A 27,397-nucleotide genomic window follows, 5' to 3' on the forward strand; every position below is an offset into this window, starting at 1 on the left:
ATGGCGGATCCAAAATGGCCGCCGGGGTCAAGGTCAAGGTCAAAGGTCAAGGTCACAACCATCCAAGATGGCCGCCGTGACGTCACAATCCAATATGGCGGTCGGCACACTCCTCAATCCTCACCCTGGACCCTGTGCCAGTATGCCCATTTACATACTACTTTTATGAAAAAGTTTCTTATTGGCAATTTTATTGAATAAAATTCATCATTATTATATGTATCAAATGTTACAAGAAAGTTTATGTTTCTTATCATTCTTTTCTCTAAATTACCGTTGCATTTAATCAGTTCTTCGCTGGCAATAAAAATGCCGGTTTACTGGGACTACGTCTAAAACTGACCACTTTCGTCTTCATTTCTTGCGGTCAAGCTTTTTCTATGAAGTGTTTTTTATAATGCTTCCCCAAACGCAGCCGACAATAGATTTTCAGAATAATACATATTTCTCATAATAGCACATCTAAGTCAGTTTAGATAGCTCACTAATACCCTTAGTATTTTTTTAAATATAAATTTATTTATAAATAATATGTGATAAAGCATATTATCTAGAGTGACATAATTTAATTGTATTAATTTAATTTGCCTTTTTTTCTTATGGTCCATGATTGATGTGCCCTGCACAATAAATAAAAATAAATATATTTATATATTGTGCAGGGCAACTCAATCATGGACCAGAAGGATGTATATATATATATATATATATTATATATATTTATATATATATATATAAATATATATATATAATATATTTATATATTGTGCAGGGCAACTCAATCATGGACCAGAAGGATGTATATATATATATATATATATATATATATATATATATATATTTGAACGAGATTTTGTGATAATTTTCCGCGAGTTCGTGAGTGAATAGTAATAAAGTATACTTGTTTGTTTGACTGGCGAACTCAAAAGTACTTAACAATTTTTTTTCTGTGCCTCTCTTTCTTATGACCACGATGATTTTTGGTATAAATGAGTGCTAATTATTATTTTTTTAAATTGTAATTCATAATGAGGAAATACCTGGATTTTTAGTGTTGTTCGGTTGCATTTCGTACAGGGGTGATTTGATGGCCGACATAGGTGGCTGCCCTGCGCGGCGCGGGAGATACTTGCAGTGGAATCATGGAATCATCACGGCGAGGCTAAACGACGGGAAGCCTACGATTCACTCGTCCTTCTGGACATACCCGAATACTCACGTTGGCAAGACTTCTTTCAACAGACGAGAGAGCCAAACACCCGATCGTGCATCTTCGGTTTTTTTTTTGTTCATTGTAAATAAATATACAACTCATAACTAATGGTCAATTAGGTTAGGTTAGCTACATTATAAATAGTTTAAAACATTGTGGACGGTTGATTTGGTTAGGATAGCTACATTAAAGATACTGTGAAATCATGTAAACGTTTTCCTAGCGCTGGATAGCTACATATTAAAAAGTATTTGCTAAGCAACCATAAAATGATTTTACAGTATTTGTAATGTAGCTATACTTACCTAATATAACCAACCATCCACAATGTTTTAAAGTATTTATAATTACTTCATGCTAATTATAAGAATGACATATTATAAGTTAAACCCGCGCATTTGGAGAATAAATGCCCGCGAATTTTTTTTCCCCCAAATAAATACACCTGTTGTAGTAAAGAAAAAAAAAGCGAGCATGAACTTGGGGAACATCGTGTTTGGCTCTCTCGTCTGTGAAAAGAAGGCTTGCCAACGTGAGTATTTGGGTATGTCCATAAGGATGAGTGAATCGTAGGCTTCCCGCTAAGTGAACTTTGTCATGTGGTCGCTTGCCCTGTTTTATCTGTTTTCGCTTTGTTGCTATCTGTAGTCGTCAGTTCCGGGAAACACTACAGGTTGTCCTGCTGGGGTAAAGTGTGTGTATGTCTTGATAGTAGAGGGGGGTGAGGAAAGGCAGTACGGACAGTACAGTCATGGCTGGAACATTGTAGCCGGGCATATACCAGACATGCTGGCAGGGAATTTGGCCCTAAAACCATGAATGCATACATCGCCGCTAAAGTGTCCACTGCCAAATTTAATTCATTGATTTTGTAAAACTTATAGAAGAGCTTCACAAGGATAAAGCTTGTTAACACATATTTTACACCAAACCAAACTTTTGACACAAAAATCATTATTTTACTTTCACAAGCAAGTAGCATGCAACCAAAGCCAAAACATAAAAACATATTGTTAAATGTTTATATCAACTTTTTTTTTTCTGTTGTGAATTTGATGATGTATTAGAAGCTAGTTAGATGTTGCTGTCAATTTAAACAAACACTGAAGAAAAAAACCAAGCCATCGATTCTAAAATAATTTTACCCACGGAATTGATCATTTATAATTTTCTTCTACACTTGGTACTTGAGTACTGTGATTTGAAATATCAAGAGGTGTTAATAGACTTGTGAGATAGATTTTATACTTAGTGTAATTTTTGTTTGATTTGAGTGTGTTTTTTAATTCAGCTGAAGATCGTGATTTAACATTATGCCTAAAAATCATAAAAAGGCACACGTAGATAAGAGGTAGTATCAAAGCTAACATGTGAATGAAAAACCTCCAAAAGAGGTACCAAAAGTGCGAGTAACGTATGCGACAGTACAGGGCGCGGAAAAAAGAATTTTTTTATTTGAAATAATACCCGCATCCTTACTATTCTCCATTATTAAATCTTTTTCAATAAAAAAATTATTTTCTCTCTCTATACCTTAAAAGCAAAAAAGATTCTCTTTTGTCGCATCTGGACTTTACGTACATATTTATAAAAATAATATAAATAAATTATATGAATTAAATACATTTTTATTGTTGAATCAGAACGAATCATAACGTAATAGCCATGACATAATCGTAAATGACTCATATACGATAGTATCACGCAGTTTACTGGTTGTTGGCTTATGTGACAGTCTCTTAGGAACAAAAAAAAAATTGGTTGTCTGTAAAGTCGGTTTACGGATGATAGTTTAACGTGACAGCGTCATAACAAAACATTGATGAAATTATTGCCTACTTTTATGAATAAAATTTAATCATTTAAATTGAATTATCACTTTTTGTATGGATACAAAGGAGGAGTGAAATGAAATCTACAATTTAATTGATAAATTTACTTTTATTTGCACTCATTAATTCAAATATCTTTATTACTTTAACGGAGAGATTATTTTAACTATAACTTTAATACATGTTTTCTATTTAACTTCTTCCAATCTGTGTTATTCTGTTAAGGATAGGACGATGATAGGAAAATAAGGAAACGAATGGGAGTGTTTCAAGTTTAATGTACCTCGAAAAAGTCAAATCGATGGTTGTTCCAATCGAGTGGAAGAGAGATAGATGCGGCGCAAGCGTAAAATGAGCGTACCGGGACACAGCGTACCGGGAAAATGTGCGTAACGGGACACTTTTCCGTGCGTACAGCCGGCGTTCATCGATTTATTAGACGTTGTCACGTCAAAAAATTTAAGTATAACTGCATGAATTTATAAGAAATTGGTGTTTGGTTGTACACGGCAAATTGAGGATTTAGTTTTAATGGCAATTCGTTGTTCTAAGGCCGGTTTCACAATACGTGTTTCTGCCACTGCGGAAAAACCGATTCGGTTTCACGGCATGCTGTTATCACGTTGTTCTGAATGAGGGCTGTCAGTCAGGAGCTGTTCTTCTGCAGCCGGCGGACACCGGCCCGTCTTGCTGCGGTGCCCCTGACACGAGAGAGGACACCTGCTGTCACGCTGTCACGCTGTCACGCTGTCACGCTGAGCGGTTCTACCGCTGCAGTTGCCAGTTTATGCTCCATTTGATTTCCCATTTCAGTTGCCAGCATGTGGATATTGCCTAATTTACTGAATATATACACAAGATACCTTCACTTTGCGCTCTAGAAAAAAATGGCCGAGAGATAGTTATACCAAAAATTTCTGAAGAAAATTGATTTTTTTTTTTTTACTTCTTGGCTTTGTACAATATATTTTCCTTCCCAAATAACACAGGACAACGACTTCTCCTGTACAAACATAGTAAAAATTATCTGATAAAGTACAACTCCAACAGCCATGAAGTACTGTGCTAGGTTTGTATCTGGTAACAACTATCTACCTAGGTGACTTACAAAAAAATAATTATACTTTTGTTTTCTTAATAGTTCATACCTTTTATTTTGCGAACATCTTATTCGTGTAATTAATTAATTTTCTGTTTCGTATGTGTAAAAATAAGTTCGTTATACTACATTGTGCAAAAATACTCTAAGTTTAAATTTAATTCTAACTGAAAATTTGTAAAATCCAGATAAAATAATTAAACTATATTAGACAATATACTTTTTTAGATTATTGCGCTTACAATAATTCCTAACGTTTAATTTGAAACAAGGTTTTGCAATGTACTTCTGCAGGATTGTTAAAGATATCGCATTTATATATATATATAGATATTTTGAAAATTTATTAAATCACTGAACCCAAATTAGGTGACTATAAATATAATTTTTAAAGACTCTCGGAGCTAGCAATATTCATTGTAAGAAGTAGTGCCAACCATTTTGAAACGGTACTCGGTGTTATAATTTCAATGTCTAAGATCTGTTAAGTTCAGTATTTTATTTCTTCTAATTATTTTGTGAATTATACATGCTGTACATCTGAAGGGTAGCAAATACGTGCCAGCATTATCAAGGTAGCCGAAAAACATTGCAAAACCTGCATTTTTATGTTCGAATGGGAGTCGCACCAAATAATAAAAGATTAAATTTTCTCTCAAATTTTTTTTTGTTGATTTTAAGTATGTGTCGACGTTTAAAGTTGGTGAACGTGAATGTCGTCCCGAGACGCTGCGGTGTCACGTGACAAGCCTCATTCAATATCACGTGACGTCAACCTCCCCCCCCCCCCTCAATCCCCGCCCGCGGTGTACTTTCTGCAAGTTTAACATTTCCTTACTTGCATCAACTGTTGTTGAAGGCCCTGCCACACCGACGAACATTCACTTCCCACACCTTCCAATCAAGTTGGAGGGTATTGGCGTCATCCAAGAAAAGTGACTAGTGCAGTCATGTTTGCACCAAATATTCTGCACGTAGGACGGGTGTTCTAAAACATATTGGATGTTGGATGCAATCGGCCAATCAAAATCGTGTGTAGCGAAAACGGAAATTACATCCATTTTCAGCCAGAACGAATCTTTCAAAGTGACGAAGAACACATGGACGATTTAAGAGGACATAGCAGTGAAATAACAAAAAAGAATTTTTATATGAATGTCGAAAAACGTGTGTAAAAAATATTTTACCATAACTTTTAAAAAAATCACTTAACATTTATTTCAATAGTAGAGAAAATTGAGTATTTTTAATTTAATTTATGCATATTCCAAAAAAATCTTTAAAATACATAAATAGCATTACAAGTTAAACATTTTCATCCAGCACTGTGGTTTATTATTTTATTTCAAAAAATAAATTAAAATTGGTAAGTTTGAGTTGCTTTTGACTAAAACTAAACTTAGTAGTGTGACACGATTTAAAACATATTTGAGGTTATCTGTCCAAATATATTTTATGGAGAAAAATTGGATACCATTTTTGCTTCCAATACTACCCCTCCCACTCTATTGTCAATTAAAGACAAATATTGGAAAAGTGTGACAGGTCCTTAACAGATATTCACTGAGCTGGTGTCTCGCTGTCCGTTTCTGAAGCTGGTCACGGTATGCTGATATCACTTAGGGCCGGTATTCCAAGACACAATAATAAGGATTTAGTTGTTGAGAATGCTACACCTGTACCCTCACCGTATTCCTAGAGCACGATAGGACATTAGGACACGGCCAGTCCATTATTTTAAGGGAAAAGATTTCGTTGTCCTGTCCGTGAACTATAGGTTGCCCGAATTCCACGCATGCGCAGAGCTAAATTTTTCGTTGATATCATCCAGATGGCAGACCCGCGTCTGTCGCCATTAACGCGTATATATTCATTTTCGTGAATATCAGACATAGTACCAAACTCATTGGTGTGACAAATAAAACTTTATGATATCCTAATTATCCTGGAATATGTTTTGTACACTTTAATGGTCATAAAAAGAAATATTTGCAACTTAAAGTGCTTGAGAAAATAAGAATACCACAACTTAAATCGTGCGATCGTGCAGCTTTTTTTTTTTTTTTAGGAATTTTACCAAAAAAAAAATTGTATCAACGGTTGCAAAACGTCCACTAAATTGCGTTTGAACGAGTTTCTAGCCTCGCGCCGGGCACCGTTTATTAAAACGGCTGCCGATCTGATCCCATACTAGGATACGGTTTGGACACGTTAAGAAATACGGTCCGCGAGTAAGGCTATAAATGTATGCCAAAAAGATAGTACTTATTTGCTAACATATCCAAACCTCTTTAAATAAAGCCCTTTGTGTTAAATGAGGGCCGTCACACAGGAGCAGTTCTTCTGCAGCCAGCGGTTACTGGCCCATATTACTGTTGTGCCCCGGACAACCGGACACTTTCGGACACTTTCGGACACTTTCGGACACTTTCGGACACTTTCGGACACTTTCGGACACTTTAGGACACAGCCGGACACTGCCGGACACTGCCGGAAACTGCCGGACACTGCCGGAAACTGCCGGACACTGCCGGACACTGCCGGACACTGACGGACACTGCAGGACACTGCAGGACACTGCCGGACACTGCCGGACACTGCAGGACACTGCAGGACACTGCAGGACACAGGCGGACACAAGCGAGGACACCTGCAGTTAGTCGTAAGCTGACACGCTGTGTGATTGCACTGCAGCAGTTACCAGTTTATACTTTGTTAGTTTTTCTAAATCAATTACTCTCACGTGTGATGTGCATTATTGAGAGACTTGCATTGTGAACTAAAGAACAAGCAGTCGAAATAATATTCAACTCGAAACTCTGCGGAAGTTTTTCTTACTTACTTTTGGCAATGAATAATTTTTGTCTTCCCTGATAACACAAAAGTACTGTGCTAAGTTGTCTCTCATAACAACACGATTCCACGTTTAATTTACATAGTCATTCATGTCCTCAAATATGTAAATGTTTTGTAGCATCTTCATATTTTATTCCGTTTCAGTATAGTAATTAAAGTGGTATTCAGTGAACAAAAAATTGACGTAGAAATATTTCGGGAGTTAGCTATTTCGTAGAAAGATATTTTGTTGATAAATGCCCATGGCACAATATTTCGCTTTGAAAACATTAACACTTTATTCACAGGTCTGAAATTATATCATCTGTGTGGTTACAAAAATGACTACTATCAGATGAAGCGCAAGAATCTCGTAATAAGGACCTTATTAATTATAATAAAAAATTAAGTCAGTAATTGCAGTCCGGGGAAAACTAATATTGATATTTTAAACCACTCTTTGGTAAGTTCTGATGATACCATTGTCTTTTGAAAGTGAAAATTACAACTGAAATAACTACATAATTTTTCACGATAAACACTTTAATTGTTAAAATTGATAAACACTTTAGTTGTCTTCAATCATAAATAATATTAAGCACATGAATGAAACAAATGAAAATTTAAATATTGGCTGGGTGATGGTGATGATAGTGCTGATAAGAAGTGGAATTTTTTTTTAAATTCTAAAAGTAGATATGTGTTTCTTAAATTTGTTTTTATCTATTATTTAAGCAGTTTTACTTATATAATTTTTATAATAGTTATAGGTATTATTGAAGAATGATTTATAAATGATTTAATTTTATTTACACTTAAAAATAAATATGTAATATAGGAAACAGATGGAAATAGTATTTGTATTGAAGCCAGTCTTGAAGCTCTATTGCCTCACTGAGCGGCGACCAAGTGACAAAAGGCCAAATAAACAAGAAGCTTTATTCGCGTGAAGCGAGTATATTCTCACTGCTATTGCATTCAACATGTTCTTGTAGCACTGACACCCACACCTTGTATCGGAGCAGGGGACAGTTACGCCCGGTATCTGGCTACGCCGACTCGGAGAATGTTCTTAGCTTTATTGCACAACCGAATTTTACCCCAACACCCCTACTTGTACCGTGGTGTGATTTGTCTCGGACTCTATGTTCAGCATACATAATTCATACAAATATCACATAAACAGATGTAATACTTTTAAACAGTTCTTAATGCCAAATAACTTGAAAATTGTTTGCCAACGGCTTTAAATTACAACTTTTTCTGTTAATTTGGGCACCACCATAAAAAAATATTTACTCAATAAAATAGCAAAGGGTTAACTAGTCAAATTTTATTTCCGTATAAATTATATCTTGTTCATTGTTCTCTGTATTAAGAGGAAAATGGGTAGTTATTGTTTAAGGGTAGTGTGAAATGGTGAATTCTGGGACAACGTATTTCTCATGGAACTAAAAATTGTATAGAGCATCCCACTTCATAGATTGCAGTGTGGAAGTTAATGGTCTCTCTCTCACTCTTTTTACCACACTCTGACTACAGTCCTTGTCTCTTCGTGCGTGTTGCCTTATACCATACGAATTTAAAATTGTGTTTTTTTTTGGACAAAGTGTATTTTTGCATATTGTAAAGCATCAAAATACGCATCCGGTGATGTATATTTTGCATGCATAATTGCATGTAGAGGTAATGAAAAAAAATAAAAAATACATAATTTTTCATTGGTAACTGTTTTGAAGTATTCAAAAATGTATCAGATCAAAAAAAAATTAATACCCAAAAGGTGTATAAATTCAGATTTTTTCGGTAATACATACATTCATGTATTGGAAATTCACCAAATAAATCTCAAGACAAAACTGATCCATGTTTCAGTTATATATATATTTTTAATCCTAAAATGCATTTCGTTAAAAAAGTCGCACATCAAAAAGTTTATATGTGCTAAAGTTGACTGCGATTGAAAAGAGGAGGGGGGTAGAAAGCTTGAAAGATACTTACAATGAATGGAAATGTTTTTTTAAACAACACTATATCAATTGCTTCTACAGTTTTCGTGACCATAGCTGTGAAGACGTGTCGTATCTACGCAAGAGCGCGCTTGTAAAAGAGGCTCACTCCAAAACTGCTTCGTAAGAGGAAACATGGCCGTGTGTTTGGAGAAGCAAGTTCAAAGATAAATGCTTCCTTAGTTCAGTTATTTCCTTCGACACGCATTTCTAGATACCAGTCTGCCAGTCAGTAGAGACCAAGCGACGTGTTGTGTCCGGAGACTTGTTACACTTACACTTTTGACAAGTTCACAATCACAATCACACGCGTGGTTTCATTTTCTGACTGGATGTGGATTACATAAATGTGAACTATGGAAGGTGGAACACATAAAATAAACTGCATTGGCAGCTACGAGGGAGGAAGCGCAAGATTGTGTTGAAAGTATTTGAGTAGCCTATATTAAAAAAAACCGTGAATGTGACAATGCAACCAAGGAAGCTTCCAAAACAACTGGCTGTTCCGAATGAACCATTTACGCCCTTAGGATGTAAATGCAGTGGCATTGTAAACTAAGTACACCTGATAAAGTAAAACCGAAAAGGAAAGGCAAACAGAAAGATTCCCGTAAACAAACATACGATGTCATTGTACAGAGTGGACTACAGCGGATCGTTCACACTTTTTTTTTGTGTGTGTGCTAACATCCCCCCCCCCCCCCATGTTTTTCTAGCAAAAGTGAAAAGTGACTTATCATTGCCAGATTTCTCACGTTCCGCCCTGCATAGGTTCCTTCACGACATTGGGTTTGAGTTTATAAGAAGGGAAAACAAGGCAGCATTCGGTGGTGGCATACCTACTTGAGAGAAGTAAAAAGGTTTAGGGATTTAGAAAGCCATAAGTCGTGGGGAGATGTGGGGCTCAGTTTGGAAAATGCATGGAAATACAACAGTTAAGAGCCTTTGACCGGCAGACTTTCAAGGCATTAGTTCAGGCCACCTCTAACGCGTGCATTAGCGGTTGAATGGGCAGACGGTAAAGGATAGATAGGTACGTAGCGTAGCATAGCATGCTCTATGCCGGTTGTGACGGCCAAAAGTGGTCACGGTAGGGGGGAGGTAGAAATGACGCAGCAGTGACGCAACGCTGATTATGTTTGTCTACTACTCGGTTTTCGTAACGGTTAATGGTTGACGCTACCATATTTCTTTTATTTAATTTAAAGGACCTACAAATTAATTACTCGCGTGGAAAAAAAATATTTTTTGGGCCATAACTTTGAGTATCATTCATTTTTATAAGAATAGTGTAATTTAAAATGTAAAAAAGGGCATACAGGCTTAAGATTTAGCTTTATGAGTGTAATTTATTTTTGATATTTGAGCACTGTTGATTTTAACTGCCAAGAGGACTTATAGAGTTGTGAGATAGATTTTATAAGTGTAATTTATGTTTTATTGCAGTGTTATTTTTTGTTCTTTCTTTTAAATCAGCTGGAGATCGTGATTTAACATCACGCCTAAAAATTATAAAAAGGCAGAAGTAGGTAAGAGGTATTATCAAAGGCAACGTGGGAATGGAAAACCGCCTAAAGAGGCGCCAAAGAGTGCCAGTGAACGGGTGTGAGAGTACAGAACGCGGAAAAAAGGCATTTTTTTCATTTGAGATCATACCCACATCCTTACTGTTTTCAATTATTATCTCTTTTTCAATAAGAAATACTAATAATGTCCTAGGTTTGAATTTCTGTGCGTCAATGACACTTAAGCCTTCATATTATTTTAAAAAGTACTTAAATTAAATTTATAAAATAATTAATTATAAACGGATTCAATCAATTTTTAAATCATTGGCATTAAGTTTTGACAAAATCACTTATAAGAAAAACACACATATTCATATCCAACTTAATTACGAAGCATCTACTGTAAAAGAAAAAAATAAATTTATCAGACCAAGTTATGGCCTTCACCAGCCTTCCTATGCTATCCTCTATTTATTTTGCACATGCTATAAAGAAATAATAAGGATGCATTACGCATACTACGAGGGCAATTACGAGGTTACAAGCATATAAATTCTAAGGTAAACTGCAAGACCATATGGAGTAAGACAAATATATGCATATATAACATGTCTCTCCCAACCACGATACCTCATTTGTAAAACTTAGTAGACATTATGCCAAAGTAAAAACCAATGAAAATCTATAGGTTACGAGTCTCCGAAGCAGAAAGGCCTTCTGTGCGGAGTTCTCAACATTATTTACTTCTATGAAAAGACCTTTTACAAGGATATTAGGCATTAGTCTCCAAACTGTAGGATCTATAATACACAGATGACCTGACATGCTTAACAGTTACTATAAGGTATATTGCAAACATATTGACGAAATATCTTTTAAATACAGGACCAACACAATATAAAAAAATGTTACTCCATAAATTATAATTGAAATAGAGTCCTTCAATGATCGTTCTCTGCAACACCCAATGCTTATTGCAGAACAAAGAGAATCTGACCCATGAAATCGGCACAACACCCCCCACCCCCCGCGGAAACAAGAAGCCCCTAACTGAGGGGGCTCGCTTGCACTCGCAATGTCGTGACTGTGAAACAAGGTTCATAAACTTAAACATTAAAACTACGTTTTATGGAAAAATTTCGGAATAGGTATTTCAAAGTTTTCTGCTTGTTGCATGCATAATATAGACCACAATATGGGTAATATACAACATACAAGCACCGTATCCAGATATTAAATTTGTCGGTTAAAATCCAAGTGCAAAATTCTCGCCCCCCCCCCCCCCCCCCCCCACCCACCACCTCTGTGAATTTCTTTTTTTTTCCGGCCACTGCGAAACCAACAGATATGCAACCCATATTGGTGATAAACAAGTTAATCGTCATATATTTTTTAATAGAAATAAAAAAGGATTTCAAGAATAGGTGGTGAGGATTTAAAAGTTGTCAATATGATGATGTCTTGTTGTTAATACAACTGCATAAAATTTGGTATCGTAAACTGGCTATTGATCCTCATATGTTATTTTACAGAATGGTTGTAACCAAGCAATCTGAGGCAGAGCTACAGGAATACTATGAAAACGAACTAGCACTATTCCCACTGTCACTGTTCTATGAAGTCGGGTTGTGGAAAGGTACGAAGTCTATATACCTTCTATTCCTCTTTTCAAGATGGCTTTAAACTGGGCAACAAGTTAGTACAGGTAGCTGATGGTGGATATTTCTTGCATAAAGTTCAGGGGTATCATGGGAACTTATTTTCAATATTTTTCAAAAAGTATGTCCAGTTTGTGCTAAAACATAACAGAGTTCTTACTTCCCATAATAATGTTTGACGGTTATCCCCTTGGTGATCAAAGAAGCACAAACAGAGATACGTGAGTGGAAATTTATACCGCTTGCTGATACAATTTTTGATGAAGAATGACTCCACCACTGCAGCAAGAAACATGGTTGGTGGAATGAAAGGAACTAGTTTCCTTTAATTTCATGCTGATGTTGGATTTCGAAAGGTCAGAAATGGCTACAAAGCAGGCTCCTGAAGATGAAGACTTCCTTATCGTAAAAACAGTCTTATTGTTAATACTGTCTTCAAATTATGATTCTGTCATTATTATTGGAGAAGATGTTGATATGTTTCTGACAGCCATAGCTCCAAACAGTGCCTGTTAAAAAAAAGTATGAGTAGTAGATCGCTTGATGTATTTAATTCAAACGAAAGATTCAACGGCTCAAAGTTACTGAACACTTCCGGTTTCTTTATGCTGCTGGTGGCTGTGATACCACATCGGAAATATTCATTAAAGAAAACTTTAAATGTTTTAGAGCTCTTCAGAGACAACCATTTTGTTTGAACTATTACGTGTATTCTAACATTTTGACGCGAGCAAAGACGCTCATCAAAGCAAGCCAATTTTAACTGGTATTTATCACTGTATGGAGGTGACGTCAAGAATTAGTTGAATGAGCTGAAGTAAAAACATTTAAATAAATAATTATTTATAATTATTTATAGTATAATTTACAATAATAATAATTTTAATAAATAAAGAAGCGTCTCGAGGGCACGCACTAAGGAGTTATCACCAAGTGCAAGCATGCTGGGGAAACGTTGAAGATCCTACCAAATGCGGTTGGAAGCATAGCAGCCTTAGGTAAACATCACTCATGATGACAAATACCCAGATCAAGAGGTAATTGCTATTTAATGCCAACTTAAAAAGAGGTACACCAACAAATACTGTTACAAAACCGCTGGCTTAAAATGATCTTTGATACTTGTGCACTGTTGTGACCACTCTTGCGAAAATGCCTCGGAAAGTTCAACAGAAATCGAAGGTGACTTTGATGACCCTCATGGAATCGGTGAGATAATTAAAGTTGATGATAACAAAGATGAGCAAAACCACTTGACCGCGGTTTGTGACCAAGACAAAGGATATTTTGCTACAGTTCTAGCACAGTATGGACACACTTATATTTACTTAAATAGCGTTTTGTCATATAGTACAATTTTAGAGTTGAAAATGCATAAAACTAGAATATTATTTAATAAGTTAAATTTTAAATTGTACTTGTAATTAATTAATAATTATATTTTAAATAATATCTAATTCTTTTAGAAAGCATACCAGTAAATTATCAATAAATAGTGTGTTGGACTGGATTTTTGATAAACCATCAGATTCACAAAACTTATTCAACTTATCTGGCTTCGTACAGCCATAGAAATTTGAGCTATGAAATATTGCAAAGGTTTAAATTGTAGATAACTTAATCCTCTTCATGGAAGAAAAGTGATAATTTATTTTGCATCAATAGGTAACAAGATATTGAGGATAACTAAAATAAACTTATATTTTCGACGGTTTTTTCAAAAAGTCGGCGAACGCACAGGTGTTCCAGAGGAAGAAAATGTGTGTTTTATGTAAGGACTGAGTTACATGTCCAAGAATTTTTGATTACTATAGTGTTTTACCTACAAAGCTATGTCGATATATATATTTTTTAAGTTTTGTTGGTTAACTCGTTTTTTATAATACAGTCTATAAGGTGGTTGGGTATAACAACATATCAATAAGTGATAATTACAAGCACTTTTGCCAGCTCGAGACTTTCATCGAGTTAAAATTTTATTTCGTAGCATTAATATTCTGACTTCTAGCTCAAGTCAATGTTCGTAACCCTACACACTCGACAACGTTTATGACTGGATCAAAATTACTTATTTAAATAAATATATCGTTTCCTTAGTAACTTTACAAAGTTAATCAGCCCTTAATTCACAGTTAATTGATGAATATTCTTTATGACTGTAAACTTATTATTGGAGAAGCTGTTCACACTTCTTTTCACGTTCAAGACAATATTTGTTCTCTCAACTTGTTTTTACAACATTTCGTTACAATTCCATATTAATTTATTTAAAACAAATTTTTTTAGCCATTACCCCTAGAACAACTTTGTTATATAGGTTTATGCGGTCCTTGTTATGTGTATATTGGAAAAACCTAAATTTATGAATTAACGATGATTTTTATTATTAAATAATCATATTCTATAAGTACCCTTCATATTTCCTTTATTTTGCCATCTTCATTGATTTAAGTGTGACTATCTGTATTTATGTTAGCTTAATTTCCATAAATTTTACCCATAAAGTTCATATTACTATTAAGTCAAAAAATTTTACATGTCACTTGAATGTATTTTCACACCAAAATATTTCAAATAATAAATAAAGTCCATCAATTCTTAACCTGTATCATTAGTATCAACATATTGGAGGAAACCGCAACAATAAATATAGTTAAACTGTTATCAAGAGTGTGCACATTAGTTATCCACATCAGCTACTGGTAGCTAGAGAACACACGCCCTACTGGTCAGAGGACCTGTACACGAGCTAGCTCACGTGACTCTAATGCTGTGGGAACAACTATATACTCGTCTCACCTCGAGGCCAGAAGCGGTTATTTTTAAGCATACCATTTTTCTTTCTTCTGACTGCACACTTTTTTCATCAAACGCTATTAACAATTTTTAATTATTTTTCTTTGAATATTTTATACTGAATGAATACTACTAACATTTCCTAAGTTTTAGTATTTATTTCGTGAAAGAAATGTTTTGTTTTTTTTGTGGTGAATAACACGAAGAATAACAATTTTACTAACCTAGAACTTAAAATTTCCAAATATATTTTACGAGAAAACCATCTACGTGTTTGAAAAAAAAAGCATAGGTATACAAAAAGGCTTTTGGCTAATTAAATTTAAAAGATGGCATATTGAGACTATCTTCCTATATTTACCTTTTGTATGTACATTTAATGTTGTTTATTAAAAATATTAGTGTACATCTGCATTTAAAATCTAATTAGATAGATATCGTTGTTTCAAAATCAATGCATGAAGAAACCGTTGTTTTGAAAACAATTATTGGAAATGTTTTTGTTTGAATATATTAATTTTTTATTTTATGACGTAGTTAATTTAATAAGAAATAATAGCGTGCAGATAAAAAAGAACTTATGCAAAAAATTGCTCAATCTTGTGTAGCTACAATTAAAAATTAAATTAGGCCATCAAAAATAAAATTAGTAAATTAAATGTTATTTCAATATTTTTCTACCAAACAAAGTTAAACTTGTAGACATCCGTAATAAAGAACCGAATAATTTTTTACTTTTATTAAGTCAGTATTGTCAAAAACGGAATTACTTCTTGGAACTATGCAAAGAGTCAAAAGATCTATACTATATACTGCATTACTTAAATGAAATATGCGTAAATGGATCTAGGTAAAATAATTTCTTAAGGCTTTGAAGATTGGCATTTGTTTGAAAAAATTTAGTGATTTAGTATTTAAGGTATTTAGTTATTTAAGTTAGATCTCTTTAATGAAGACTCGCGTAACTGTACCATTCTAGTTACATGCAAAACACTTTAACACAAAGCAAAATAATACAAAGAATTTTTTATAACCTCTGCACTCTTAAATAAAATATAATTTAATTCATAGGTTGTTTACAATTTATGCAAATATAAATTTTAATGGTTGTCTACTACTATAAAAAAATACATTTTTTTTTAAAGAAAGTGACTGTTTATTTGATGCATTTGTTCAAAACCTCGCTATAATAAACGATATTAAATCATGTTAGTTAATAACTTGATAGTAAATCTGGTAGGGTGGGCTAATGTGGAGATCAATAACTTATTTTTCACGGCTGATCTAAAGTCGCAAGGCAGCGAGGCATGTTTTTAGCACTTCTGCAACTTCTGCAGTCTTCACGGAAAACTGCTGAATGTTTTGTCTCCGGTTCGAACACTTGTTTTTTTCTGCTCGTGTAGCCCGCGCCTACAGAATGGCTATTTGCGGCGATGACTAATGACTGGCTACTGGCTGTTTGGAGTCCGTGCCAAGTGACTGAGTAATTAGCTGCGAACAGCCTCGTTATACTTGTATAACGTTATGCATAATTTACTCCTAGAATCAGTACTATCAAAGTTTTTTTTTTCCCACAAAGAAAATTGTCCATGGTCAGTAAAATATACATGCAGATTAGAAAAAAAAATCTTCCGTATAATCCCTTGAAATACTTCAGTTCTGGAACAAAATTTGCATACTTAACAGAACTACTTCTGACTATTCATAATGCACACTTGAGCATACTTGTGTGATTTCACCATTACTTTAACTTTTGGACAAAGTTAAAGTTATGATATCTATAAAAATAAACACCAGAGCGTGCCAAGCACTTGTTTAATTTTTTCGTTTATGAATTAAAATGACCAATCATTGATTTTAAAGATCAATGAATTGAATCACTGAGAATCACAGTGTTCTGTATTTGAAACAGTGAATGTGCACTAGGTAGCATTTATCTTATGGTAATCTATGTATCAGATGTGCTTCGAGTCTATTCTTACTATTACAAACGTATGGAATCTACTTACGAAAACCACTCCTCCTCATTAACGTAAAAAAAATAAACTTAAAACGTAGCACCTGCGTGCAAGAATTCCAACGGACAGCGAATAAAAAACAAGTAGTTCAGTTTTATATATTAATAAGAACTGAGAATACTTAAAGCGGTTTGAATTATATAAATAAGATGTAAACAAGATGAATACGAGAGCGTTCTGAATTAGCCTATAATTTTTATAGACTTGAATATAATTTGCTTTGTTGGCTTTTTTAATGCTTAATTTTGTAATTTATGTCAGACATTTATTCGTAAGCTTGTCATTTAATAAATTAGGCTGGAAAATTGTTCTTGATCGACATAAGACTTTTAATAAGAGCTTGAGTCATGGTCACTATAGCAGTATTGCAACAATTTGATCATACTCAAACTAATATGCTTGATTCAAGTTTATTTTGATTCTAAGTTTGCTGCAATATTATTTTGATACCACAGAACTAAATATATTATTTCTTCTTCAGAGGTACGAGAACATGTATCCTATGTATGTTCAAAAGCACCCAACTACCAAACAGCGAGTATAGTATTTTCACGTTCTTAGCTTAGTAGATTTTCTACTTTCTGAACCTATTTTCACCCACGCGGAACAGAGAAGGTGTATGCGTTCAGGGTGAGAGGTTGTTTGTGTGTTTAAAAAAAATCAATGTTCCCATTTATCTCCAAAACGGTTTGACCGATTTAGATACGGTTTTCTGCAAAAGGTTTGTTATTCATCGACAATGGTTCTTAAATAGGTGTCATGGTGTTCACTTGCTAGCGGGCGCTGTAATAAACATTTTATATATAACATTTGTAATTGGTAGAGACCTGCAAAATTCGCGGATTCATTGACCTCTAGGATAGACTCCATAGTCCTTTAAATACTCGCGGAAATGACACCTGTTCATTGGATACTGACGCGTGAGACGTCTCAACTAGGCTGTCCGTAATTAGGTACTTTCTTGGTTTAGCGTTTCCCATTGGCTCACAGTTCCCTGGATAAAATGTGGGCCAATCGCAGAAGCAGTACGAAGGTATAGTTTTTTTGATGCTAGCCTATCACGAAATGAATCCGCGAATTTTGCATGTCTCTAGTAATTGGTATGTATGACGTTGATAAAAGCAGTAACCGTTTGACCGATCGCCATAAGAATTGGCACATCGAAATGTTTTTTTCATGGAGAAAGTTTTTATGCTTGCCATTTGTTTTGTAACTCGCCGCTAGATGGCGCTGCAGCGCATCGAATTCTAAACAGTTCAACCGATCGCCATGCGTAAGCAGGAAGTCATAGGCTATAGACATACAAACAGCTATTGTGTGTCATTTCTCTATGTCCACCACACTGTCATATAGCGCTATCCATTTTGCTTTATCTCGTGGACAATATATCACCCTTTGTTCAACCAGGGCAGTGCTGGGTACTGCAGTTAGTTTATGATTACGTTGTTAATGCAATTATTTATTCACAAATGAAAATATAATCAGTTGCATTTTGCGATATCATAAAGATATCGCAATTCAAAACATCATTCTCAACAAATCGGTGTCGGTTGCACGGGGATACAATTAAAAAAAAATTTTAATGGAGCAAGTAGGGGGGTAAAATTTAGGGGTATAATATTTTGTAAGACACCAAATAGACAGATATTTAAAACATAACGTAGGAATTCTCTAAAAATATTCAAATAAAATGCTAAATTAAACTTTTTGAAAAACACCCACGACAGACGTAAACGTTGAAATCAAAAAGGGATTAAATGTTTAAAAAAAAAACTTCGACCAAAGGAAGTAAGTAACGAAAGATAAAAATAAAAAGCATTTAATAACGGTTGATTTGAAGCAAAGGCTGTAATATAAACAACTAATTGTGACTTTTCTTAGTGCTTCCTACCTTTATGTATGTACCTATTTCATTCTCGTAGAAATAGACACAGCAATAATATCAATTAAAGGTGCTACACATATTCACCTACATATTAATATAATGAAAAATCCAAGAAAAAACGTGGTGGCTGCCATTTCCATCTCTGTTCTTAGTTTTAATTCAAATGTAGCAGTATAGAGAAGCTATTATATGTCTCGTAGAGATGCAGTAATTCATATCAATTAAAGACTAATTACGTACCCAACGCAATTTAAATTATTCAGAAACTCATAAAACTACAAAATTTTAGTTCATTTCGGGGCAGGGAATGGCAGCCCTGACGGATTTTCTTGGGTTTTTCATTGTATTAATAGGTAGGAGAATATGTACAGTACCTATATTTGATTTATTGCTGTGTTTGTTTCTACGATAAACAAATGGGTAGGCCTACATAACGGTAAGAATCACTAAGAAAAGTCACAATTAGTTGTTTATATGACGGACTTTGTGACAAATCAACCCTTTTTAAAATGCTTTTTATCTTTCTTTCGTTACTAACTTCCTTTCAGTCGGGGGTTTTCAAAAATTGTATTTAACCCTTTTTCGTTTAAAACGTTCACATCCATCGTGGGCTTATTCAAAAATTTTAATTTTGCATTTTTTTATAATTATGCTCACTGATAACTTACAGCTCGCAGAGAGTAAGAAATGAAAGCTCCATGTTACAATATAGTACTTAAAGTGTATGTGATGCTAAAAATTTGCTGTTACTAACATTGTTTTCAGTAGAGTGAATTATGGCGTGAACTTATGTATTTTTGTCTCATATAGGCCTACTGTGTAGACAAATATTAGGTACTGGGTTCACTTTACGTCATGTTTCCTAAGTTTTCGCATGCAAAATCCCAGTTATTTACAAATGTAGAAACTCGTCATGAACTAAGAGTGGTTTACTCACTCAAGTTTCTGTGAAGTATTTTGTTAATGGCTAAGATAGGGTTTAACATAGGATATGTTTACCTAAAGAGGCTTAAGGTGACGAGACTTTCAAGATTTAACTGGACTGCAAACAGTTTGAATACTCATCTATAAATAAAATTATCGCATACAATATGTGTTATAAACAAGACAGTTACTTGTCTTGAAATAGCCGTTCATTTGTTATCCCGGCTCTTTTATTAAAAAGAAAAATATTTGATACATTAAGGAGCACACTGCAGTGAAATTTACCATCATTTGTTTAACTGTAAAGCCTTTGTGGTGAACTTGAGGCAAAATAATGGTCATTTATAAGATAATCAACGACAAATGTTGATAGAAGTGAGGAATTTAGAAAAGCTTGTTTAGAAACTGAAAAAAATAGGACATTTTTTATGTAAGCTTTACAAATTTGAAAGTGTTCTTTTACCAAGAGAACGTTTAACATTCAAACCTGGTCATGTCAGACAGCATTAGATCCATGTGCAATAAACTTAGACTTCGTGTCACGAGATATTCATCGTGGGATGAGCGAAATATAATATATCATTGCGTGCACTTTGTTATTGTATTCAGCAGTTGTGATTGGTCCGGCTTCTGTCATGCTCACGGCCAGTGAACTATTGAGCGTCCATCTTTATCTACCCTGGAATTACTGGTAGCAAATAAAAAGGTGGTGTATGATTCTTCAAGAATATCATTAAATTTAACTGTATTAATATTGCTTAAAGCTCTGTTGTGAAATATACTTCAATCAAAAATTTTACTAAGTTTTAAATACATCTAAGTATGAACTATAAAATATAGTATTTTCCTTTCTATCATTTTGTACTCCTTGACGTCTTGGTGCAAATTGTAAAAACTTAACATGACAAAATAGTTTTTCATTGTCACTTTCATACTTATTAGCACATAACCATAAAAAAATACGTTTAAGGGGTTTATATAATCTTTCACACAACCAAGTGTAGGCCTACATTTACACCCCACACAAATTCACCAAATCTATTATTAGGTATGTGATTGGAATAATAATTACCTGTGGCTGTTGCTGCTAAGTGGTGGCAGGAAATAATGGTTAAAGCTTGAATATTTTAGTGTCTTCATATGAGAAAATTGAAATGACTCGTTCTGTGTTTGCTAATTTATGTTTATTTAAATATTCTGGCATTACTAATGTTTACATTTGGTTACAACACTTTCTATGTCTTCTCTTCAATTTTAAGCAGTGCTACAAAATACCAGAAAATGGTAAGTTGGTGAGTATATACCAAATTTTTATTATTTCCAAACTGTGGAGAACAAGTAAATATAAATATATATATTATGTGAGAAAGTTTTAAAACAATAAATAAATAGTATAGCTAGCATGGGATGAAGCTGCCTACTAAAATATGGCAGCTATGATCTTTGCCAACGCACTTTATCATTCATGCACAATCATGTCGGAGATAGCTGCCTTACAAGCTTTTACAAAGAAATAATTTCTATAACTTAATGCATTTTGATTAACATTTGAACATTAAACGATGATTTTTAAAAGGTCATTAAAGAATTGATTACGCGTTCCATTTCAAGATGCTTTGTGTATATAAGTAATAAGTCACGAATATTTAATTTATTCTCATACACTGGCTTCGTGTTTACTTGTAAAGAACAACAGTAAATTGAAAATAAATTGACGATAGGCTATCAGCTTGTGCGTGCTTATGTGTATTTATATTTGAATATTATTCTTTTAGATTACTTTTCATAACTTGAAGATACTGTTTCTGCTCTATTTTGTGTGTAAAATAACTGTAATAATTACGTTCCATACTCTTACGCAAGTATGCCTAAATAATAGAGTATGTAGTCAAAATGAGTGTCATAGAAGTTGAAATCATTATTCAATACTACGTATCAAATTATATTAATCCACTTAATTATTTATGATTTGTTGATGTGCTTACTTTTTATATAATTTATTTTAGTTAAATACTTGAAGGTAACTCACAGTGACTTCAACACTAATAAAATTAACGAATACTTTTATTTATTTCTGTGTTAATTTTACCGGCAGGGTACAACCGAATTTAAAATTTTTTAAACATTATTTTGCTTTCTTGAATCACTTAATTAATTTACTTCGAAATAGCCTAAACAAAGTAAACAACGTGCTTGAAGAATTTCTTCTAGTTTCATTGGACTGAAACTTTATTGTAAAGCACAGGAGCGAAACAAACTCTTTCATGCTTACAGGAAGCGTGGTATGAAAGCTGAAGCTTACAAGATTATAGTTTTTACTAAAGGAAAATTTATTTTAACTACTGTTGATCATATACCTGTGATAAAAACTGGGTCACATGCAATACTTAAAATTTTACAAAAAAATGCAATCTTCCAATGATAACTTTCAGTACTGTAACATGCAACATAATATGTTATTTATTTACCTCAATAACTCATATATAACATTCCTTAATGTTCTTAAAATCATGAATCTTTTCATGAAAAAGAATTATAAAATCCTCTGAGTGAAGAGAAGGACTTCCTAGCCCCAGATAATAATTGACAAATTTATAAATCGGAAAGGAAATTCGACAACTACTTTATCCATTTATTACTGTGTCTGTTTTTTCATCATATTTATAAACTATTTATTTTGGTCGTGAATAAGATTTCTTCTAGTGAAATCACAGTTGGAAAAATATATTCTCTTTTCAAAAATCATTATATTTTACAATCTATTCTAAAAAAAATTTAATCTTAATTTGATATAAAGAAAGTTTGCAAAATCACAAATCAATTTGCAAAACTGTTATGTTTCAACATTCATATAAGTAATAATAAATATCCATGTACGCTGTAAATATTGTTTTTTTTTTTCCAATTGTACTCAGGATCAATACTATAACCATTTTATCTTAATTATCACAAGAATTGTAGGCCCAATAAAGTTTGTAATTCAATAGAGATAACTGTACTTATTTAAGTTTATAATCGTTAGCGGCGTCAATTCAAAGTCTATCACGGTGTTGTTAAGTAAGGATAATTTTCATAGTTTAACTATACCTAAGAGTATGTTTTAACTTAAAAGGCAGAGATCTTTCACGCCATCCAATTAGTATTACTGTAAATTTTAACATTTAATTTTTTGTGTCAGTGCTTTCTTCTGATAGTAAATGTTGTAAATTTAGCTTTGCATTATCTTTTGTTATTTTCGATACGCGTTAATTTTACCTAGGTGACGGAGAGTCATTTTTTAAACACTTTACTTCAATGTTTGAATCTAGTCCTTTGTAATATGTTTGCAGAAACAAAACTTATATATAAATGATTGAAACAAAATAGGCAAATCGTTGTTTTGAGAAACAAGATTTTAGGTGTAGTAATAATATAATTAAGGATCTTATGAGAATAAATTATATGAAAAGAATAATACCTAAGCATAGAAACTCTGATAATAATTTGGGAACTTAAAAAATTGTACTTCAACCAAAAATTCTTAATCTATATTAAAAACATTAAACTAAAGGGAACTTAAATATCAATATTATTTTATAATTTAGTTTATATGATGGTGTTATTTCACACAATAATAAATTTATGGTCAGACGATGCATTGCAAAAAAAAATAACATTTCTAAACTTCATATTCTCTAAGTATCCCAAAACCAATTCTTAGTGATATGCAAATCCAATAAGTTACAACATTTCTTTCGAACTAACAGAGGATGAATATTATATTATTTGTTTCAGTTGTAGAAAATGTCTGTGATATGAAAGCAACAATTCTTGAGAATAATTTCACCCTTTTGCCGATTAGTATTTTAATTGCAGACATTTTCCTGTATATTTGGATTTACTGCTCCCGTAAATAAAAAAAAATGTAGCCAGTAAAAACAAGGTTTTTACACAAACCTTTGTACAACAAATAGCTCTGTTTACTAATTTTTATGGACTGACTATGTCATTAGCAAATTTAGAATCGAAGCTTTATGTATTACATTAGGATTATATTGAATTATATGTGACCATTTTTACATAACATAATTAAATAATAAAAAAAAACTATAGGAACAGTTGTGTTTGTCACAAAATTACAACTTCAGTTGTATCTATTAGAGTAATGTTAACTTAAAATTTTTTACAATTTATGAAATATAATTTTTAATTTTACCTCATTTATGCTTTAAAAATTTGTAAATTATATAATAATTCCATATTTCTTTTGAGGAACATATATTTCAAGTTTTACTTGGAAATAAAATATTTAAGGAGTGCCATTGTGAATAACATAAAAAATATAAATACTTATAATTATTGATTACAAAAGTTACGATACTTTTTATTTTGCTCTTGGTTATGGCAAATCCATTTAAAAGTATAATAAAACCCATTTTATGTATTTTAAAGTTATATATTACTTTTGATTTTATATAGGCAATACAAAAAGGCTTATGTAGATAGAATTAAACTATCTAAAAAACATTTTATGACCAATTACTAACTTCTTGCTCACGAAATTAATCAGGCTGCGGTATGCTTAAAATGGTATCACATTAAAATATGTGTAGGCCCTAACACTTTAAAATATTAAATAAGTAATAAAACTATATGTTTGAACATAGTAAGTCTAAAGAAATCGTAGGAATTTTTTATTAGTAGGCCTATATAATTTATTTTTACGTAGAAATGCATAAAAAACTGACTCATCATAAATAACCCTTAAAAATTTTTTAACATAACTAATACAAAATTATTTTGACAATTCTTTTTAAATTACTTGTTTTTGTTATATACAAAGTAGTTCCAATTTTTGTAACTATTCTGACATATGTTTTTATTTCTGCTCTTTTTTGCTTTGGTTTCGTTTCTATTTGCTTGCTTGCAAAGAAATTCACTATCTCTCTCTCTCTCTCTCTCTCTCTCTCTCTCTCTCTCTCTCTCTCTATCTATCTATCTAACTATCTATCTATCTATCTATCTAAATAAAAACGTATTTTAGAAAATATTTCTTAGCTCGTGGTGGTTGACTTCAATAACATGTGGCGACACAGATATTATTATTATTATTAATGTAAATGTACGATGTGGTGCTTTTGTAACATATCTTTTAAGACACGCGCCAACATGGTGTTAGTCGTGCACGGTGGGGTGAATTACAATAGACAGCAAGAAAGTATTACACAGACTGTCCGTTCAACGAGTCACCTATTGTCCCGTTGCTACAGGCAGGTGTCTGCATCAGCTAGGGTGTTTACACGGAGAAGTCCGGCATTGTTGGGATAGGGCGAAGTGTTACGGCAGTGATTACATTAGTCGTGGCCCTAATATGGCTCGCCAAGACTGGAGCACTAGCTTGTAACACTAACAATAATTCAAAACTTGACTCATAGATTTCATTTATACATAGCAAACTAGCATATTCTTAAAAAATTTAAATTTTTCAAACTATGCTTTTCAATTTCTGCAGAGAAGGTCTGTGGTTTTACTGATACATAGCCCAGTAAATTTGAAGTAGCTATTACTAATGTCAAAAATCAAAGAAACAATGACAGAATCAAGGGATGAAGGTGTGTTCCCTGTTGAAATTAAAAATATCATGTAATATGAAAATGAACAGTAAGAATTTGGATTTTGTAATTGGACCTCAGTACTGAAATTTGACCGCTCCTAAACTAGGACATGGTATAGGTACTATTTACATCATATTTAGAACATATTTTTACCGGCTTGTTGACACAATTGGTTTTAATCGACCACTAGACATACTGTTAAATATGACTTCCTTGTTTAAAAACTAAGTTAAAATATTAATTAAATCGTTTTGTATTTATGTTATTGCTTCAAGGAGTAGATTGCAATACTACCTACAGACTGTTTTTTTTTTCAATTAGGCTATAGCATTATATGTATAGTAGCATTAGAATTTTGATAACTATCTTACTTCTTATCTGCTGATGTGTTAAACCAATTTTCGTTTATTATTTTCCCGGTTGCGGATTACACTTCGTATATTATTTTACATACAAAATTTATCAACAATAATTTCACCCTTTTTTAAGCTTTTAATAAAAGCGTGGACTAAGTTATAATGATTATTTATAAAATTATATCAACCAAGGAGAAACCTGTGAATAATACTTTTAAAAATGGTTACATATGTGGCAGAATTAACTCTAGATAAATTTGAGAACTTTCTAAGGTGTGTACTGTGTCCTGCAGGACGTATACAATATAACGGGGACTGATGGAACCCAAGTGTAAGTAATTCCAACGCGCCCAGACCATTTGGCAGCTGGGTAGCCTGCTTCAGGATAGGCGCGAGGTTTCGCTTGCAACTCACCCACTCCGGCCACGTGGATCTTCTTCATCCAGGGGTAGATGACGCGGTCCCCCGACTCGCAGCCCTCCTCGTCGTTCTCCTGGTCGCACTGGTCGTCTTCGTCGTCCTGCGTGTCCTCCTCGTCCTCCCTCCTCTGCTGCTGCTGCTGCTGCTGCTGCTGCTGCACCGCCAGCTCCTGCAGCGGCATCAGCTGGTGCACCGGCGGCGGCGGCGGCGGCGGGGACGGCACCACGGCGGCCGCCGCCTCCGCCGCCTCCGCGGGCCCCGGCGCCGCGACGTGCACCTCCGGCACGTGGTGGTAGTAGCCCGGGTAGCCCGGCTGCTGGTACCCGGTGCTCGCCGCGTACCCGGGCGCCGCCGCCGGCTGGTGGTACTGGTGGTACTGGTGGTGGCCGCCGAGGAAGAAGTCGCCGCCTCCGCCGCCGCCGCCGCCGCCGCCGGAGGGAATGTAGTTGCTCTGGCTGTACTCCTCGCTGGGCGGGAACTTGGGGTCGACGAGCACGGGGGCGGCGTGCACCTGCTGGTGCGGCGGCGGCGGCGGCGGCTGGAGGTGGTGGTGGTGGCCCAGGTGCTCCTGCTGCTGCAGCTGGTGGTGGTTGTGGTGGTGGTTGTGGTGGTGGTACGGCACCGAGTTCATCAGGAACGAGCTCATGGTCATCAATCTGCCCCGTCCCCGCGCGGAGGACCGAGGCTTATCTCGCCAGCCGCCTTGTCGCGGGCCTCCTGCCCTCGCGGGGGGCTAGCAGCGCGGCGCGGATCGCGGGTCGCGCCGCATGGGCGAGGGGGAGGGCGGTCGCGCGGTAGCGGAAGGGCACGAAAAAAAATCGGCAGTCCGCGTGGACGCCGCACGTCCATCCGCGAAGCAGCGCTCCGTCAGCCGGTCGCCGCGCGCCCGCGACAATGACACCGCTCCATTTTCCCTCCGCCGGTCGCCGAAACAAGTCCCTCGCCTGAGCGGGCGGAGGGGGGGACGAGCCTCGACTCGCGCTCCGTCCAGGGGGAGGGGCGAGGGGAGAGAGCGCGAGAATAAAAAAAAAAAGGGTCGATCGACGGCGCGGAGGGGGGAAGAGAGAGCCGTGGAGGGGGAAGGAGGAGAAGAACCCGCCCACAGTCACCCAATTAGCATACCACGTGACCGAGCCGCCGACCAATTAGAGAGGAGGAACGTCAACCCACCATGATGGATCGGCCGGGCGGCGCGACGGTCGCGCCACGCACGGGGCGTAGCGGCGGCCGCGCGAAGCTCCGCCGTCGGC

The 27,397-nt window shown here is 34.9% G+C and overlaps 2 protein-coding genes across 2 annotated transcripts in view; one reads left to right on the forward strand and one right to left on the reverse strand.

Annotated features, from left to right (window-relative positions):
- LOC134535252 (homeobox protein Hox-D4) overlaps positions 1-26,793 on the reverse strand; it is a 97,503-nt gene extending 70,710 nt beyond the window's left edge. Inside the window, exon 1 of the mRNA XM_063374324.1 lies at positions 26,142-26,793. Within this exon, the coding sequence (XP_063230394.1) occupies positions 26,142-26,793 (652 nt within the window). The remainder of the gene's footprint in view (positions 1-26,141) is intronic.
- Positions 26,794-26,914: 121 nt separating this feature from the next.
- LOC134535253 (uncharacterized) overlaps positions 26,915-27,397 on the forward strand; it is a 228,081-nt gene continuing 227,598 nt past the window's right edge. Inside the window, exon 1 of the mRNA XM_063374325.1 lies at positions 26,915-27,069. Within this exon, the coding sequence (XP_063230395.1) occupies positions 26,915-27,069 (155 nt within the window). The remainder of the gene's footprint in view (positions 27,070-27,397) is intronic.

The sequence above is a fragment of the Bacillus rossius genome, chromosome 8 (assembly GCF_032445375.1).
Source record: "Bacillus rossius redtenbacheri isolate Brsri chromosome 8, Brsri_v3, whole genome shotgun sequence".
In the NCBI taxonomy this organism is placed as follows: Eukaryota; Metazoa; Arthropoda; class Insecta; order Phasmatodea; family Bacillidae; genus Bacillus; species Bacillus rossius.